General features: G+C 33.4%; 1 protein-coding gene across 2 annotated transcripts; it reads left to right on the top strand.

Annotated features, from left to right (window-relative positions):
- The first annotated feature begins 392 nt into the window (after positions 1-392).
- Positions 393-13,470, top strand: LOC145619373 (putative sodium/metabolite cotransporter BASS4, chloroplastic). Of its 2 annotated transcripts, XR_014108124.1 has the most exons (15): positions 393-656; positions 1,510-1,615; positions 2,399-2,506; positions 2,586-2,653; positions 3,740-3,818; positions 3,939-3,997; positions 4,089-4,157; positions 5,219-5,332; positions 5,630-5,651; positions 6,060-6,127; positions 6,465-6,550; positions 7,742-7,871; positions 8,144-8,245; positions 8,367-8,500; positions 13,325-13,470. XR_014108124.1 is itself a non-coding variant. In XM_081674055.1 (14 exons), the coding sequence occupies exons 1-14, from the start codon at positions 465-467 to the stop codon at positions 8,439-8,441; spliced, it is 1,278 nt and encodes a 425-aa protein (XP_081530181.1). In that variant the 5' UTR covers positions 394-464; the 3' UTR covers positions 8,442-8,595. The 2 variants fall into 2 exon arrangements, 1 of the variants encoding a protein (XP_081530181.1); XM_081674055.1 differs by lacking the exon at positions 13,325-13,470 and having other exon boundaries at positions 394-656; positions 8,367-8,595.
- Positions 13,471-18,928: the final 5,458 nt, after the last annotated feature.

Here is an 18,928-nt window from a genome sequence, read left to right on the forward strand (position 1 = left end):
ATCATCACGGACATTAACATTAAAAGTTTATTGCATTTCAATTTTGATGTAAATAAATTCAAATTAATCTAAATAATTGAAAATCAGGTGAATCGAAAGAACTCACTTTCATAGACATTTCTTTTCACAAATATAGTTTGGATTTTCCTCTCATTGAAGATTTGAAGGTTCCTCATCCTCACATCTCCCTTACCCAAACTTACCAAAATCTCATGGGCCGCTAAATCCAAAAACAACTTGTCCATTTTTCCACTACAAATATGGACCACCAGGCCTGTCCCCCAACTTTAGAGCTTGAAGTCCAATTCCAATCATTTATTTTTATTTTAATCAATGCCTTTATTTTCACACAATTTCCAAACATCAACCAAATTACGAAAAGACTAAAATACCCTCCACCTCACTATTTGGCATAACATTTGAGTGACCTCTCCTTTATTTTACTCTCTCTCCTCAATCTGACAATGGCGGTATCAATGGAGGCGGGAACTGCCGTTATCCTCTCTCTCTCTCCTCCTCCTCCTCCTCCCGTCGCCGCCTTTCTCCGTCGTCGATTTCCGATTTATCTCGGAAAATCGTCGCTATTTTCCGGCGTTTCTCTCTCTACTCGTTCTTCGATTTTTCGCAATGCTAACTTCTCTCGAAGGTGTAGTCAGGTATTTTGTGATTTTTTTTTCGATTTTTGAATTTCGTTGTTTATTGTTGTTGCTTAATTCTATGAATTTTGAGGTAATTTTATGATTTTAGGGTTTCGATTTCTTATTTTCGCTTATAATTGAAGAATGTGGGTTATAATGTGTTCATAATTGTTTGCGGTGCTAGAAATTTGATTTTGTAAGCACAAAATTTCAAAATCTTATGATAATTACATAATTCTGTAGTTCTATGTGATAACTTGAGTGAAAATTGTGAAAACTCTGTTTGATATTGCTATTTGAAGGATTAAGTATTGTAGCAGTTGTAATATTAGCTTAAGAATTTAAGATCAGCTAACTTTGTGAAAGTGATGTTAGTTATACTACCTAAACAACTTCCATTAGACGTTTCACAATAGGTTTCGATGCCGTATTTATAGGCTTCATTATTCAAATTGAGTTCATTAGGATCCTTAGAAATCATATTTTCATCTATGATTATTATGAGCTAATGGAACATATTGTTAATTTGAAATGAGTGTGTGACATTGGTGCTGAGTGTACAACTGGTGCCGAACGAGGATCTAAAATTTAACTAGGTAGATTTTAATTTAGAGTTGGTGAATATTTTCGATGTTTGTTGCCATTAGATTGGTGTATGGCGAGATGCTATATTATGCAGCATGATTGTCATTCTTGTTTTGAAGGTTTCCGAGGAAGTTAGGAGTACAGTGCTGATATTGTTATGATAACGTTGTTTATTACTTGGAATTGTCCAGATTTTAAGTGTCTTTTCTCTTTTTTTTTTTTTTTTTTTTTTTTTTTTTTTTTTGAAATGGTGGCGTATGGTTATAATGTATTGGTTTTGTTTCAGGGTGATGTTTATGGCAACAGCAATAACATAATTTTGACTCCTGCGCCTGTTCTAACTTTCATGAAAGGATTGTTGAAATTTGTGCTTTCTAACTTTCTGCCGCTAGGTAAGTTAATTTGTATGCGTGAAGTATAAAGTTATTGAGAATTTGGGAGTGTTCTCTTCAATTGCATTTGACATGTTTGATCTTGTGTCTGAACTCATCTGAAATCATCTAGAACTCAATGTTGTTAATTAAAATTGTGCAGTTTATCTAAACTTGTATGAATCACTCTGAATATTTTTTTTTTTGGAAAACAACTTATAGCTCACATTTATGAATTTGGATCGTTTGAATGAGTGAAATTTGATTTATGATGGTTGATTGTAGATCTTCTGTACTGTTGTGTTTGTTGAATAATTCGTTATACATGTAAGTATGAACACTAATTACGAAGTACTAACAAACCTGTCTGCTAATTAACAAGTTTTGAGACGACAAGCTTAAGGGATTGGTCGCCCATGAGGCCATGACGGCATTTTCTAGTCTTTATGCTAGTCGTATGCTTACTATTCAGCTGGTTTTCATCATCAAAAGACAAAGCTGGAAACATCCTTAACTGTTATTGCTTTCTATGAGATATTTTGGAATGTTGGCAAGATATAAATTACAAATTTACAAGTTTGAAATATTACTGGCCTTATTCTGGCACATAACTTGTTTTATGATTGCAAGTTGCAACTTGCAACATGCATGGGCTTCTACTCAGTTTGTCTCAACCGAGAAAACAGATAATAATCTTGCTGCATGTTTCCCGATACTTCTAGCTCCTCAGTGTTTGAGTCCCTAGTAGTATCTTCCTCTAATAGTTTGTTGTTAGTAATTACCCTGCAAACCAAATATATGCAGCTCTTGTTGGTGGAGTAGCACTTGGGTTCTACAGTCCTGCATTGGGTTGTCTAGCACACAAATATTCCTTTTCAAAATTCATCACCTGCTGGCTTTTCTTTTTATCTGGTAAGCTTTTGAAAGTTCTGTTTTATCACTTTATGGTTTTGGGCAAAGCTGTCTAACTCTGAAGTGCTTCTTATTTCAGGACTGAAATCGCAAGATGGTGATCTTAAAGAAGTTGTTGAGGCTTGGCCTGCTTTTTTGTATGGGCTTGTATGATCTCAATTTTCTGAATTTATACTGTATGTTGAAAGTTCTAACTCTTTAGATTTATTGTTCAGTCCAGATATGATATGTCATTGGCTTGCACACTTGGCATTTCTTTTATGGTTTGAAATATATCAATATACGAAGTATGTATTTTCTTAATAATTTTGAAGTGGTAGAATATATTCTTGGTCATGAAAATTTTCTGATTTAGTAGCACTCTCTCTGAAGTTCTGGTTGTGGTTTATTGAGCTTATTTTTAACAAAACATGAGGAGAGCATATGATTGTAAGAAAGTAAACAAAAGATGCAAGTAGGATCCCTCTTACCAATTGAGTGAAATAGCATTATGAGCTAATTATATTACGCTTACATGTTTGACTAATAAGCATGAAATTACACTAAGTGAATTAATGAATTACAACACAAAGACAAATTATTAAAAGTTGTTTTTATTTTTTAGGGCGTCTTATATAGATATTTTATTTGCACAGCTGCGTGTATATTCTATTTTTGTCTTCCCCATAGCTGCTTTGTTCTGGCCAAAATTTGGCTCCTTGTGCATCTCAATTTCCACGTGTTGAAAATGACGCTTAAACCTGAAAGTAAATTTGATCGTGTTTCAAATAGAATGTCTTAAATATTTGGAGTCAAGTGAACTGTTACAGATGACATACCCTTCCAAAACCATGGTTTATTGGATGTGCTCTAAATTTATGCTTCAATTGCATAGTACCACTTGTGTCTGATGACTAGAAGTAGGGATTGAGAGAAAGTATTTCAAAATCATAAAGATTACAGAAAATCTGTAACAAGTTTGTATACAAAAACCTTTTGATCTTTTTTTAAATAAAAATAAAAATATATTTTTATAGTTTTATGTGATGCTGGTGCCAAAATTGCTTGTCGTTATAATGTGGTCTTGTTGCTAAGAGGCTTGTTTAAGGATCATCTCAAAGTAATTGTATACGGTTCATTTCTTTCACATTTTGGCTTCAATTTTCCGTCATATGTTCTCTAACTTGTTAAAATTGTTGATGACAAAGGTTTGGGGAAATGATGTTTATTACTGTTTTCTTTGTTATCTTCTAGGCTTCCATCCTGCTGATCTGCCCTATCTATTCAAAGCTGATTCTCAAAGTTCCAATGGTACCTCAGGAGTTTATTACAGGCATGTATTGGCAGAAACATAAAGTGCAGATGCAGTGTATAAGTGCTTATTTTAGTCAATGCAATTGTGCGATGCATCTAACTTTTTTATTTTTTTTATTTTTTATGACTCATGGGACAGGCTTGGCGATTTTTAGCTGTATGCCTACGACATTGAACGGAGGAGTAGCACTTACACAAGTATCTGATTGAGACATTGAGTTTGATTCTATGAGCTATAATCAAGTATCTGCTAGTTATTTTAACTCTCTATCTATTTTTGTGACACCAGCTTGTACGTGGGAATTCTGCTTTGGCTCTTGCTCTGACAGTAGTATCTGTTCTTTTAGGCATTTTGACTGTAAGATACATTATCCCTTAGTCTCCCCTTTAAAATAATTTAAACTCTCTGCTGTCGTTCTGGCTGTCATTCTATCAATTAGTATCTGTATATTCACTCATCCCCTGTCTTAATCTGAATTACCTGACTCTTGAGAAAGCCTGTGTAGAGTAGTAGACTAGTAGTCTCATGCATCAACACACATCATCTTTGTCTTTTTGAGTTTTTTTTTTTTATTGTTTTCTTCCTTACCTCTGTCTCCTTCTCTCTCTTTTCGTTTTCTTTCTTCTTTTTTTTTGGGTGGTTGGGGGGGGGGGGGGGGGAGGGGGTTGGGAATAGGAGCAGGCTTGTGACATTGAGCAAGGGTTTGGAGTTGCTGACCTAGCTGATTACCTGTCAATGGATAGGAGAGAGACCTGTGAGTATGTGCTTTTGCTATAAGAATATCAACTATGTGATAGTAACAGTAACCTTGTTAAGTGACTAAATTGAGTTATATTGTTAAGTGAAATAATTTTATAAGGTAATTTCTATGTTCCATTTTTGCACTCAAAACACAAAGTATCACTTTAAAAATTAAATTGAGATTTGGATTGAAGAAACTTGATTTGAGTTCTATGTGTAAGTAGCTCTTGCCTCTTGCACTTTACGAAAAACCTGGTTACAATCTATAATGCTACCATAGTAATGCAGGCTGATAAAACCAAACAATTGTCTTTATTTAGTTACAAACTACACAGATCCTTTTTCTCAAGTTTGACTCAAAGGATTCATAAATTCATATGCTCTCATCCATACCTATAACTTATGTTAGATAGTCAAATGGCTTCAGCTTTTTTGACATTAACATAAATGTTAATCCAATTCCTTTACAAAATGGTTCTGCATGGCAGGGTAAGTTGGTGTCAAATACTCAAATGTATGCAATTTTACTTTTGCTGTGACAAGGAGGATGTTTCTGGTTGACTCATGATCTGAAACCAGCAAGTGATAGTTATTTCACATTGATTGACATTTTAATGCATTAGGTTGATAAATACATTGTATTCAATTTTTTTTTTAAACCAGCTTTTATATTGTAGGTGCCTCTCTGGATCACAAAATTATTTGCTGATGGATTTGGTGTAACAATTCCGACTTGGCAGCTTTTCCAGAGTCTTCTTGTTACCCTTATAGTCCCTCTCATTCTGGGAAAGGTTATTTCTGCTTCAGATTATGGTTCTGTTAAAATTTTGAAAATTCTGTACACTTGATAGTGAGAAAGATTATTTGATGATAAAGACTACCGTTAATTTCTATTTTGATGATTAGCTATCCTATAATACCTACTTGCTTGCTTCAAATTTTCTTTATAATGCCTTTTTTTCATGCTTGATGTAGTTACCATCTTGTTTAATTTATCTGAGAAACTTCAAGGTTTCTTTCCCGGTAGTAGTATAGATATTTTGTTTAATGGTGCTTTAAGCATCTGAAGTTGACTTTTTTCTTTTCAGGTTTTGCGGAATTCATTCCCTGGTAAGATTTTCTCTGACCTTAGGCTGGGTTCAGCATGACTTTTTGGGTTGAATTTAATTAGAAAAGGCTATCTTTTGTTTTTTCTTCCTTTGGATTTGGGATTCTGGGATGGGATCATGGAATATTGCTGATGAGATACTGATTTTTGATTGAAAATTGTTCATGCAAGAGTGAAAGGTTACGTTTCTCTGACTCTTAATTTGAATTCATGAAAGATTCTGACCTATGCAAGTTTTGAGGGTGAGGTGAGGTTCTGCAACATTTAGCTTTGGTTTAGGAGGAAATTTAGGGAACTAGGCCTCGTTAAAGTGCTAAATGGTAGATAGAGAGAGGTCAAAGGTGTTTACATAATTATCTGTGGATGGTTCTTTTCCATTCTGTTTCTTTCATACTTTGTTGTTTTAACAGGTATGGCAAGATGTGTTGAACAGAATGACAGGATTTTATCGTTCACCACTTCAATTCTCCTTGCTTTTGTAAGTCCTGAATTGTTGTTTTTGTGGTGCTTAATAGTTTATTTGACGTGGGAATGCATGTGATTGGCTTTTCTAGGAACATAAAATGAGTCAAATAGCATATGAAGTCTTTTCCATGAGAATCTGAGACATTAATGTACAAAAGTTGGGGATCTATGTGTTTTACAGGGATGTCTTGAGCTTCATATGGAAATGTTTTAACATCATGGTTTCAAAGTGTAAAGTTTTAATTCTTGAACTTAGGTTACCTTTTATATGAAAAAATTGTGGGCAAGTTTGTGTCTGGTTTTTTGAGTTTGTAGTTCATATATTAAGCTCTCTTTTTACCATGATTCAGTTTCCATGGATGCAAGTCGGCAAGTCACGACAATTGCTTCTGATGGTTAAGCCTGCAACCTTTGTTTGTGCTATTGTGCTTGGAATGTGAGTACATTTTTTTTTTAAAATGCGCTTGCTCTTATATTTCATATTCCGTAATATGTAAAATTGTATTTGACTGTAATTTAGCATTACTGGATTGAAGTATCTTCTGGGCACCACTATCCTTGTGTTATGGTTTTTCTCTTATCTACATTAGCACGAACACTTTTTTTTTAGAGGTCTGATGTCCTAAATATGATCATATATATTCAAAGGTGCAATTATGGAGAAAATGCTCTGTACACCCTTAACATCAAGTGTCAATCCTCTATGTTGTTATTAATTTGAAACTAATGAAATACATAAGCTCATCCATTTAGAATAGAATCAATAGTTATTTGAGGTGTTGGACATAAAACCATTTGATTACTATCTAGTATCATTGACTATTTGACTGTCTTCCAATGCCTACATTTCCCCAATGCAGTTGGCACTTGGCAGTAGCTTTTCCATTCTGAAGGTTTTGGGAAAAAAATTGCAAATTTTCTGGAACATATTTAATCTTTTTCATTCAAAAACAATTTTTCTTGGACAGGTAATTAAAGACATAACAACTGTTTTCTTCTCTTTTTCCTTCAAGTCATGAATCTCATTGTTACTCCTCAAGAAGTCAAGATCATTGAATAGGGGGACCTTTTTTCATTGCCTTCTCCAATCTACCTTATTAAGTTATTATGTTGCTTTGTCATCATCTCTGTTTTTTCGCAAGCTGGGTAATTTTGGAGGAATTACAGTTAAATAACAAAAAGGTTATGAAACAGCCACAGCTTCAATCTCTATCAGTTGGTATCAAGTTTATTTCACTACATTTTTTTGGATTTGTTCAGCCATCTAATAGTCTATCACTGACTCCAGGCCCCAACCAATGATTCTACATTGTTTCTGTGTAGGCCATGACCCATCTAACATATTATCAAAGAATTGTAATCAGTCTGAACAGGAATTGAACAAATTAGAGGTCATGGAACTAGTAAATTTTTTAGCAATTACTTTAATTTCAAACAACGGATATTAATTACTTTTGTGAAGTTTCAACCTTGTACCTATGCTTTTAGCATTTGGTGCTCGTAAACTTTCATTATATTTGTTCCTTGACACTTTTCTGACTGAGGGCTCATTCATGTGTGTATACTTACTCTGTTGTCCCGAGGCTAAATTGTTGAATATTAGGTTAATTAATTTTCTTTGCTGCAGACTTATACATCTGAGCTTTATAGTTTTTAATGCCACCTTGGTGAGAAGTTTATCTGTTGGATCAACTTCCTGGAAACCAGTATTTGAGAAGCAAGCAAATAGAAGGGCTTTAACGCTGGTTTGCAGTCAGGTTGGTTGATATCTTTGCTGTTAACTGTTTTATTGGTTTCCATCTCTATGGTGTACTTGGATTTAGGAGAAATTTGTATCAGCATTTCTCTAACTATTTGCTCCTCATGCATCATTTTTTTTTTCCTAACATTAATTATTAATTGTATATGTAAAAAGTTGGTGGAGGGGTATAGACTCTGTTGATTGTAAAGATATGCAAGTGGATGATTATTTCCATAATCCATTTTGCTTGGTGTATGCTGATTTCTTAAGTGATATGTTTTGTTATAGAGATCCTTGCTCATTGCAACAGCTGTGGTGGAGCAGCTTGGAGGCGTGTTAGGTGAAACTGGCTTACTGCTTCTGCCTTGTGTAGCTGCTGATGTGAACCAGGTACTTTGCCCAAACTGATACCTTTATTTAATGTAGTAATTGATGCTTCCTATTTCTTGTTTGCGAGCTGAATAATTATTGAAGGTGTAATTTTATAGTCATTTTTGTACCATGTGTGTAGATCATAATTGATTCACTTCTAGTTAACTTCTGGCTTCGAAAGGATGAGCCATGCGACATTGGGAAGAATACGTGAAGCTTGCTTGACAGAGTATATCGTTTGCTAAGTTCCCTTCCATCTTATTTTTTGAAAAAGTAAATAAATGTATACAAGAAATTTTTTTTAGATCTTCAAATTCATATATTCTTAATTCTTTTCATTATTATACGCAGTATTATTCCTTCTATTAGTTACAAGGACCCTTTAATGAGTTTAGTTAAGCCTCTTACCCTCAGTTGGCATTATCAGTTAGTCAAGCTCACCAAGGGTATATTTTGGCTTTAATAGAATGTTAGTGTGAGCTTGTAAACTAGACTCTTTGATCACAGACTTTGACTGGATGTCTCAAAGGACTGAAATTTGAAATCTGCACTGAGGAAGTCAAGTCACTTATTAAGGATAGGTAGTGTGATGTCAGAGTTTATTCTTAACTCTTAAGAACCCATTTCTCTTATAGTTGAACTCCCTCACCTGAAATTAAAAGTCATGTTTATAGTGTAGTTTGAACAAGTAATTTGTCAACCAAATTCAGATGAAGAAAGTAGTTATTATCAGTGACTATTTCCAATGTGAGTGACCACTTATCAGGATTGCTCAAAATTATAAGAATATTAAAGTCGAAGAGTATGAATTTAGCATGGCATTGAATAAATGAGACACTCTAGGACATAGCATAGCACCATGTTGTAGACATTGAATCATTGATGACTAAGTTCAAACTTTAGGGTGGGTCTTGATGGCTACCACACACTAGGATTGATGTTGAACATTTGAAGACTGAGCTTTTAATACTCTAGTCTTTTGATTACAGATTATAATTTTTAAGAGTGTGAGTTTGATTATGTTTTGGTCTCTGAGTCAAGTCAGTGAAGTTTGGGCTTAACTGATTGTTAGAATTGTTTTACACGTGGGCTGTAATGCATAATTAAGGTCGTTTTATTCATTTAAAATCAGTTTTGTGTGCTTAACATCTTGAGTTCATATCAATAAAGTGTTGAATGCATCTTTTCCAGATTTTTTTTTGTGCTAGGTGACACACTTTGGGGAGTGAAACCTGGTTTTTAGCTAGACTTGGAACTCTTAGGCTTAAAACAGAGTAGAGATTTTAATTTTAATTTTTATAAACGTATTAAGAATTTTTTAAATACTGATATAGTTTAGACGATGACTTGGCCTCTTAAGCTTTGAGTAGACGAGTATTCCAGGCAATAATTAGATGGAGATGCCATGGCCCACTTGTGGTTAGTTATATTAAAAGATAATAAGAGAACATGGTTAGATTGATTCAGTGCGAAATTAATACCCTCTTGTGTTTGAAAGAAGGGAGAACATGATTTATTAATGTAGTCTAGATTTATTAGAAGATTAGGGCTAAAGTAGCCTAGAATGCTATTTTTGCGCTAGATTTAGGGGCTTGTAAAACATAGTACTGCTTTTGTGCTTGCCAATTTTTTCAGGATTACTTTACTGCTATGTAGAAATATTGTATTTGAAGTTGGCCGGGAAGGAGATCCAGGGCCAGTTTTATTTTATTTTATTTTTTATTTTAAAAAAAGAAGTTCGGGGTGTAGCAATGTTTCATGCACTGGTTGTCATTAAGGTTACCCATCTACCATAGGCAGATAGTACTTCATTATGTTAAGTTTTGCTGAGTTTATCTCCATATATGTTGTCAAAATATACTTTCTTTTAAAATAACCTTTTATGAAAACACAATTAAAGATACTAATGGTCAAAGTATGTGTTAGCAAACATGTCTAGTAACTAATAGAAAAACGAATTAAGTATTATATATACTTAGGATGATTATATTGGATAATTAGGAACTATCTTATCCTTAACCTCATTGATTAAAGAAGATGAAGGAAGTTAGCGTATAACATTCTTCTATTGCAAAAATACTGAAGTATAAAAAACTTGTTCATAATAACTGATCTCTGTGGTTAGTTTTGCTTCCTAAGTTGTAAAAGAAGCAACAGTTTGATATGATGGAACATGGAATAAGCTGGTCAAGGTTCTGGCTGATATGTTCCTATTTAGTAATATTTTAAGCCAGTACTTTTAGAATTGAAAGTGGCATTCCAAGTAGGTGTTTAAACTATGGCAGATATGGGTAGATTATGTTTTTTTTTAGCACTCTATGATATCTTGTATTTAGAAGGAAAGGAGTGGACGATACTGTACGAAGATCATTTATTTATCTCCTAGGAATCTCACTATGCTTGCTTTTCTTTCCTGGAATTTGTGGCTTTGATGTGTAGTTTATTTTAAGAATTCGCATGATCAGCATGACTTTGGAGGACGGATCCTTATAGGAAGAGCCACTTTGCTTTTAGAATGTCTTTATGTTATTATTTTTCCTTAAGTAGATGATTTTGGAATTATAAGCCTATGAAACATTGAAACATAAGTTGCAGATTTCTCATGTTGTAGATTACAACTTGAGACACAACATTTTTACTTTACCTTTTCTCACATTCCAATGGCGGTGACCACATAATGACTTTGTTTTAATTAGGTTATTTTCTACCCATTGCCTTTTGCTTTAGTGTTCATGCATTTAGGCATCTCAACTTCATAGACACCCCAATAAACTCATTGTGCTTGATTTGGCTAACTGGGAGGTCACAAGTCCCAAAAACCCTCGTGCCCAATTTGTTACCAATAGATTAGATGTTCACTTGTAATTGCCATTGTTGCAACGTGTTCCCAAGAACCTTTTTTGCTTTAGGGTGACGCTTTTGCCAGATAGGCAATAGTGCACCGCACAATTCAGTGCTAAATCACTTGAACAGTGGTTGTTGGTATAGTAGTGACATACTAGTAAAACTAATAATAAATCATTCTTACTAGAAAATGTGACACTTATTTTTTTTTTTTAATTTCCTAGAATAGCGTACTGTAAGAAAACAACTTTTGATTCCAAACAAGAATAGGTTTTGTTGTCCACTTGAACAACAATATAGTATGGTGACTACGGTCTTAGTTGGCCGCTAGTTATGTGTTGTTTATTGTGTGTTATCACTTAAAATAGTATGATTATGTAAGTGAAAGTGTTGGACTGAGAGTGTAGCTTCATGTCAGGAAGAAATGCTTACTTTTTGATAGCATAAATTCGAGTTTAGTTGGTCAGGGAATTTAGAAACCTTCGGTGTTGTTGCCGTAGTGCTGTATACATTGGTTTAGTGGACATATTTGCAGTCATGCCACTTTCCTTGCTTTGTCCTGAATTTCAGCTTAAAGTATATTATATTGGTAGTACAATGAATCTTTCCAATAGCTCCAAATGAAGTTAGAACTATACTAAATTGCGAATTTTATGGCTGAAATAAAGAATTTCTTAATAGTAAGATTTGGCTTTTTTGGGTGTTTTTTGGGCTCCTTTATTTCCTCCCTAACGATAGCTTCTACTCCTATTGTGAAATTTTATTTCCTAGTTTGATATAAAAATTAACCTATCTTTGAATAAGAATAAGACTTCTACGGATGTGAAGTCCCTCTAGTAGTCTCATGTTTTGCTCACCTCTTAGTCTAGTCCAATAATAGACATAGACCATAGGGAATATTATTGCATGATCATTATTAGGCAATATAAAGGACCCTATGTTTAATGATGATTGATGAAGTCTTATAATAAGAGATCATATTAGCTATTATTTAATCCTTTGTTTAACAATCATTGTCATTTTTTTTTTCTTTTGAACAAGTATGACGCTTATCTTAGTTTAGTAGCTCCACCCATTTTAAGTCCTTCCTCAAACACCCTCCCCCTTGGAATCAAACCCCTATCACTTGAGTGGGAGATGAGAGAATCTGTATTGAATTCATTTAGTTTATGAAAAGAGTCATTTTTGTTAACAAACTCTTCTTATCTTCTACCCCTTGGATTTTAAATAATATTCACATCACTCACATGTGTTGCTTATTTTCCTAAAATACTCGCTCCGTCCCATAATACTTTGGACGTTGGGGTGGACATGTAGTTTAAGAAAATTACAGGTGAGTCCATTTACAACATTTCTCTATTATATAAAGGATTCTCTTTTGTAATTTAATATTGTAAGAAAACAAAAGGTGAGGGTAGTGAGGAGAGAGAAAATGTTGGATTTAATTGGTTATGGTGTTTGTGGTCCCAAATAGAGTATAGATAAATATTTTTTTATTAGTGGTCTCATTCCATATTTGGTAACGTATCAAGTATTTTGGGATGAACGAAAATGGAAACTGTGTTAGTTATGAACTAACACGGTTTGACCCAACGTACTATCCTAGTCTTTAGAATGGGAAGAGGGAGGTTAAAGTTATGACCTTTAAATTACATGGTGAGAAGTGGGAACTGATCTTCTATACTAACTAAGTCACATGTATTATTTTGATTAAAAGCATTTTTTTTTTATACTACTATAACACACTTTTGAAGTTAACATATGAGTAATAATAGTGACCTGTATTTCCTTTACCAATATATCTTGTAGCTTTAATTTTGTTTATAACTTTTTGTAAGTTTGGGAAACACTAATCAAAGTGCCTTCTCATTGACCACCAAAGGTATAATAATATTTAGAGTTTCAACTATGAGAGAACTAATTTTCAATTAGATGTTAATATTAATATACTTTCGTTTAACGGATTGTCAGTAAAACTATTGCGTATCTTTATACAAAAGTTGTGATAGATTCACTATTATTTATGAAAAATTAGTGATAAACATTATGGCTAAGTTTATTAGTCCGTACTTCATAGATGATAGAGTAGAACTTGATAGGAGTTTTCCACCTCTTTTAAAGGAAAATATTATAGATATTCTTATCATAGTACATGTATTTATTCTCTTCTTTTTAGGTGGTATCTTGAAGTATATAACACATGCTTTTGCCGAAAGATTGTAAAGGTCTAACTGAAAGATTATGCATGGACAGGATTAAATGAGTTCAAGTACTTTGTTGGCGACTGCTAATATGTTATGAGAGGTACTCATGTCAACTTGTATTTGCAATTTGCAAATTGTGAATGACGCTAGAAGTGTACTATAGAAGAACCTATCAAGAATCTCAAGCTAACATGTCTCATCTAACTTTAAGAAAATTATGTTCCTATCACTTGATTATTATGTGCTGTGTGCTATGTGGTCCCTACTCCCTATGTCTTGCCAAGGGGAAGGGGAATGGGAGGGGATGCTGGGGTTACTGGGATAGCATTCACAACAATGTATAATTGTCAACTTCTGAATTTCTCTTTATGTTAGTAGTTGCAATGTGGTTGAATACTTGAATTGGACCAAACATACGGAGTATATGCTTAACAATTGACTCTTCTGTGTGTAATTTATTAGCATTTTGAACATTCAAAATAGCTTGCAGGGCTGGTCTGGGCTAGGCTAGGTCACCGCGTTAGGCTGGGCTATGGTATATTTGGCAGGTTGCTAGGTGGGTCTGGGGTGCCATGGTCTGCTGTGTCGAGTGTTGGGAGGGATGGGTTGAAATGGGGACCTTTGATGAACCCATAAAAAATGGTGGTTGTTTGGGTTGTGTTACTGGTCAGGTTAGCTCTGTAACGCGCAGTTAGGCTTTTTCAGGGTGGATCGTGCCAAGGGCAGTCTAATGGTCTTCTTTAATTAGAACTTAGTTTAATTTGCTTTCAAAAAAAAAAAAAAACTTAGTTTAATTTATGCTCCATATTATTTATTAATCTTATGCAACCTCTTAGGGATAAGTGTTTTTATTTTAGACTCTGTTTTGGTTGAAAATAATTTCCATGAAAATGATTTTCCTCCATTTCTCTGTGTTTGTTTTGTTTTGTTTGGTGTGGAAAATAATTTTGTCATAGGTGGATTTTACTTTTTAGATGAGGAATTCCGTTTTCCTTTTGAACAAGGTATGCCACATTTTCCTATACTTCTTGCTTCTCTATTCTCTTCTCTATCCTTCCCCTTCCCTATCTTCCATATTTTCTTTTCTCCATGTGTTTTTCTATAATCAAACAAACAAGAGAATTTTTTATTTATTTATTTTTTCACAATCATTTTTCTATTAAAAAATATTTTTTGTGAAATATATTTTCCATTAAATCTAACATAGCCTTAAAGTGTTATTGCTTTATAGTATAGACCCTTCCTTTAGAAAATCAAATTAGTTTAGATAAGTTCAAACAGGAGCTATTCAAGTTCAATTATATACTACGTATGATCGAAAATTAGAAATGTAAGTTGTTGGAGTAAAGAGAGGAAAGGTACTGACCTCTCGTTCAACCGGGCGCAAGAACAAGTATTTTTTATACGCCCGGCTGCCTAGCCGGGCAGTGACCGCCCGACCGGGTATGAGAGTAAAGATGATTTTCATCATTTGTTGGGGTGGCACGCTCAGACGGGCGCGAGAGCAAAGTTGATATTACATATCACTTTCACCCGATTGGGCAAATCTCGTCGACCGGATGCGGAAATAAGTCAGATTACCTATGACTCTTTCACTTCCTCTTCTTTTGTAACTCCCCCTTAACACCCATAATTAATGGGATGTTTTAAGGGATTGGTTACTTTTATTTCTGATTAAGAGCTTTGTCCCTTTGGATTCTTCAGCTCTTGGTTATCCCATCTTTCATTATATATTTTCATGATTAGAAAAATCAGAATATACAATCATCAAACACATTGAGCTAAACACAATTATTCTCTCTTTGGGCATAAGTTTACTAGTCTCCAACCTCCCACCCAAAAGTATCTTTGTGTGGGAGTGATGTGTGTTACTTTAAGAAACGTACCGGCGAATACAATTTTGTGCACCCGGTTACGCTAAATTTCGTTTTTAAGTCGGTGACCACGTTTGAGTAGTATTTTCTCTTCCCTTGTTCATTTTTTTAACTATTTGTTGTAGACCCTCTTTATTTGACAACATAAGTTAGTCTAATAAAATTTATTTTTGACATATAAAACACACCAAAGTGGAAGAAAGTTCATCATTTGAACTAATAAGGGCTGTTAAAGCTTGCCTAAAGAGTTCGTTTATGTAGTTACCACTTGCTGTAAAGTGTTGAACTAGGTAGAGGTCAGCCAATTAATATGATGCTTCCCTTGTAAAAAGGTTGAAAGAAGACATGCAACTTTTGTGCTTTGGAGATTTTCTTGTCAGGTTTGGAAAATTCAATTGTGGCAAATTGATCTTTTTTGTCTGTTTTTTTCAAGTCTGCGACTTTGGTTCTAGTTTTAGCTCACGGAAGATTACAGTATCACCTTTGACTAGTAAATTGTGTTTGTATTTGAAAGTCTCGGAAAAAGGGTGTTTTAGCTGCTTCAACTATTCCTTCCGTTATTATTATTATTTTTTTTTTTTTTTTTTGACAATAGCAACCTTCCGTTATTTGATGTATTCAATAATTGTAATTTACGGGCTGTTGTTTCAAGGAGAGGTGATCAAACTTGTTTATTAAGGAAGAGAATGTGAAAAAGGGATATATGTGAGAGAGAGAAAAAAAAAAAAAAAAAAAAAAAAAAAAAAAGATAATATAGCAAGACAAGAGGTTAAATGATAAATTTATAGAAAAATTGTCAAAAATAATACAAACTCTAAGCGTTGTGTCCAAAACAAGTTAAACTTTTGATTAATTCTAAATAATACAAGACTAGTTTTGTGCCCTGTGCGATGCCCGAGTTATTTATTGAATTTTATAATAAATTTATAATCTATATGTTAATATTTAAAATATATAATTGATATAAAATTAGTTAGGAATTGATGTGCTTTTATGACGGTTTTCTATCTAGTAGGCATGTAATGACTAATAATAATGTTGGTGAAAATGTTTAATTTAATACATTAAAAAATAGCAAAAAAAAAACTAAATAAATAAAATGTTTAAAGCACGTTGGATTGACCCGAACCCATAACTTTGGGCAAGGGTTGAACATTGCTTGGCTCGTAACTTAAAGTGGCCCAATCTAAGATGACTTATGACCCAACCCTAATCGACAGATTGCGTTTATTTATTTATTTATTTATTTTTTTGAAATAGATTTCGATTATATTATATTGTAAAGTACATAATTTTAACCAATTAGTATATATTATAAATAGATGTTTTACGCTTTGAACTATTTTCTTCGCTCCAAAAATTATGATATAAAAATAAATTTATATGATAATTTATTAGAATTATAATCTAATAATTTTTTTGAAAAAAATTATAATTCAATTTGTACATTTGAAATATTGGTATTTTATCGATAATAAAATTCTAAAATAACAATTTTATTCTAAAATTCTATCCAAATCTATATGTTAATATTGGTATTTAGATCTATCCAACGTTAACGCTTAGTGTCGCAATCTCGTGACCTGACCAAAAGTTTAGCTTTATATATTAGTTATATGATTTAGGGGATTATCCTTTAAAGTAGACATTTTATCTACAACTTAAATGACTGGTACACTTTTTTTTGACAAATTCATTTAACAATTTAATTACCAACAAATTAACATTTAAACCCACTCCTCCTCACCACTAGCCTGCCGTCTCTTCGGCCACCACCAGCCACTCCTCCCTCACCCACTGTCTCCCCCACCGGCACCAGCCCTGTACTTGGTGACTGGGCGAAAGAGGGAAGGGGGGCGACTCCTGCATGGGGAGGGGGGTCGGCGTCGGAGGGCAGGGAAGGGTGGAGCGGTGGTTGGGTTGGGTGGGGAATGAGATTTTAAAATAAAATAAAATATAATAATAATAATAATAATTAATATAATTTTTTAAAAATAAATAAAAAAGCACATTAAATTGCGAAACCAATAAAATTTTAACACATGTCTCATATAACCTGTTAATTAAGTCAATAACTGGTATAACTTGTTTTAAGCAGAAACCCCCTAAAGTTTGTATTATTTAGAAATAATCAAAAGTTTGACTTGTTTACAACGGACTGCTCAAAGTTTGTATTATTTTTAATAATTTTTTTTAATTTATTTGTGAAAAATAGAATAAAACAGAATTAGGTAACATAAAAAAAAAATATAGTAAGAGTCATTCAGCAAATAGTAGGCATATATGTTAATATGTTACTGAATACGGAGTCATTTAGCAAATACTCCGTAGTGTGCATTTTTGTATACGGAGTATCAGTATAACACAAGTTGTACAGTTGCAAAGGCTTCTAAAATGTCGACTTTTCCATATGTGGGGGACTGGGTGTAATCCTCCTTCCATTTGAGAACATGATGCTCTTAATTCTACTTTTTTTTTTTTCCTATTTGTCTGTCTTTTATAACCAACAGTCACTTTCTAACTTTGGAGTAACCAATAATCTTCAAGATTTTCTTATCCAGAAGACACAAGTATAGCATAGTATTTAGTCAAAAATGTACTCGTACTATGGTACAGTACAGTAGTCAGAAATTCTTCCCCCTGTTACATGTACTGTTTTGTCCCTGGAAAAATGTGTGTTAAAAAGGTGATTATAATTTATAAACCATCGGTTATAAACCTTCGGTCAAATATCCTGTGTTTAAACTCAGTGCCCATCGGTCAGTTTCTTGAACAATCTCATTCTCAAGTTCTCTCTCTCTCTCTCTCTCTCTCACAGATAAGAGGGGTTGGTGGTCCATTACCTCCACGTGTTAGAATTCTTTTTTTTTTTTTTTTTTTTTTTTTAGAATTTTCAAATTTATTTGGATGGATGATTGTGAATGCATAAGTGAGCAAATATGTGGAATGTAGAACGTGTATGATTGACAGATTATACGTTTGGTTACTTCTTGAAAACTGATTTATGCACATCAAATATTGTTTATGTACACCTGTATACAAGTGATTTTGAAGTTTATACATATTGTACTAAACATGTACTCGTAGTTCATAACATAAGTCCGTTTAAAAAAAAGAAAAAAAAAAAATTCATAACATAAGTGATTTTAATACTGAACGTGAAAGATTCTCATGTCACCTCCTACATAAGTGATTTTAATACCGAACGTGAAAGATTCTCATGTCACCTCCTACATAAGTTCATAACATAAGTGATTTTAATACCGAACGTGAAAGATTCTAATGTCACCTCCTACATAAGTTCATTCATGTCACCCCCTACATAAGTTCATAACATTTGTAAGTTATAATACTTAACATTATGTTATTTTTATTTAATTTTTAGCGATTAGGTCTAATTCTCAACATTTTATGTGCCCCTTGGTGTTGTTGATTGACAACCAATCAGGCTTGACATTCATGATTGTCTTTGGAATGAATATGTATTATTGGTGACCAAGACAATTTTAACTAATCTATTGATGAAATTACTGAGTAAGGTTTGGCTCAGTTTATGAGTGTGTTACTCTAGATCGTAGAAGCGTAAGCTTTAAATCTTAATAAATGAGGGTACTTGGAGGTGGGATTGTCAACTTTTCAAGTATTTGGCCCTAGATCAAGAAATTTGAGGGTTGGGGATTGGAATCGGTGAAAATGTAATATTTATTCCTGGTTATGTAAAATACAAGTAAATTATTACGTGTTTATTAATATATTTCCTCTATTTTCTTCTACTTGCA

Source organism: Chenopodium album, chromosome 3 (genome assembly GCF_948465745.1).
Source record: "Chenopodium album chromosome 3, dcCheAlbu1.1, whole genome shotgun sequence".
NCBI classification, from domain to species: domain Eukaryota; kingdom Viridiplantae; phylum Streptophyta; class Magnoliopsida; order Caryophyllales; family Amaranthaceae; genus Chenopodium; species Chenopodium album.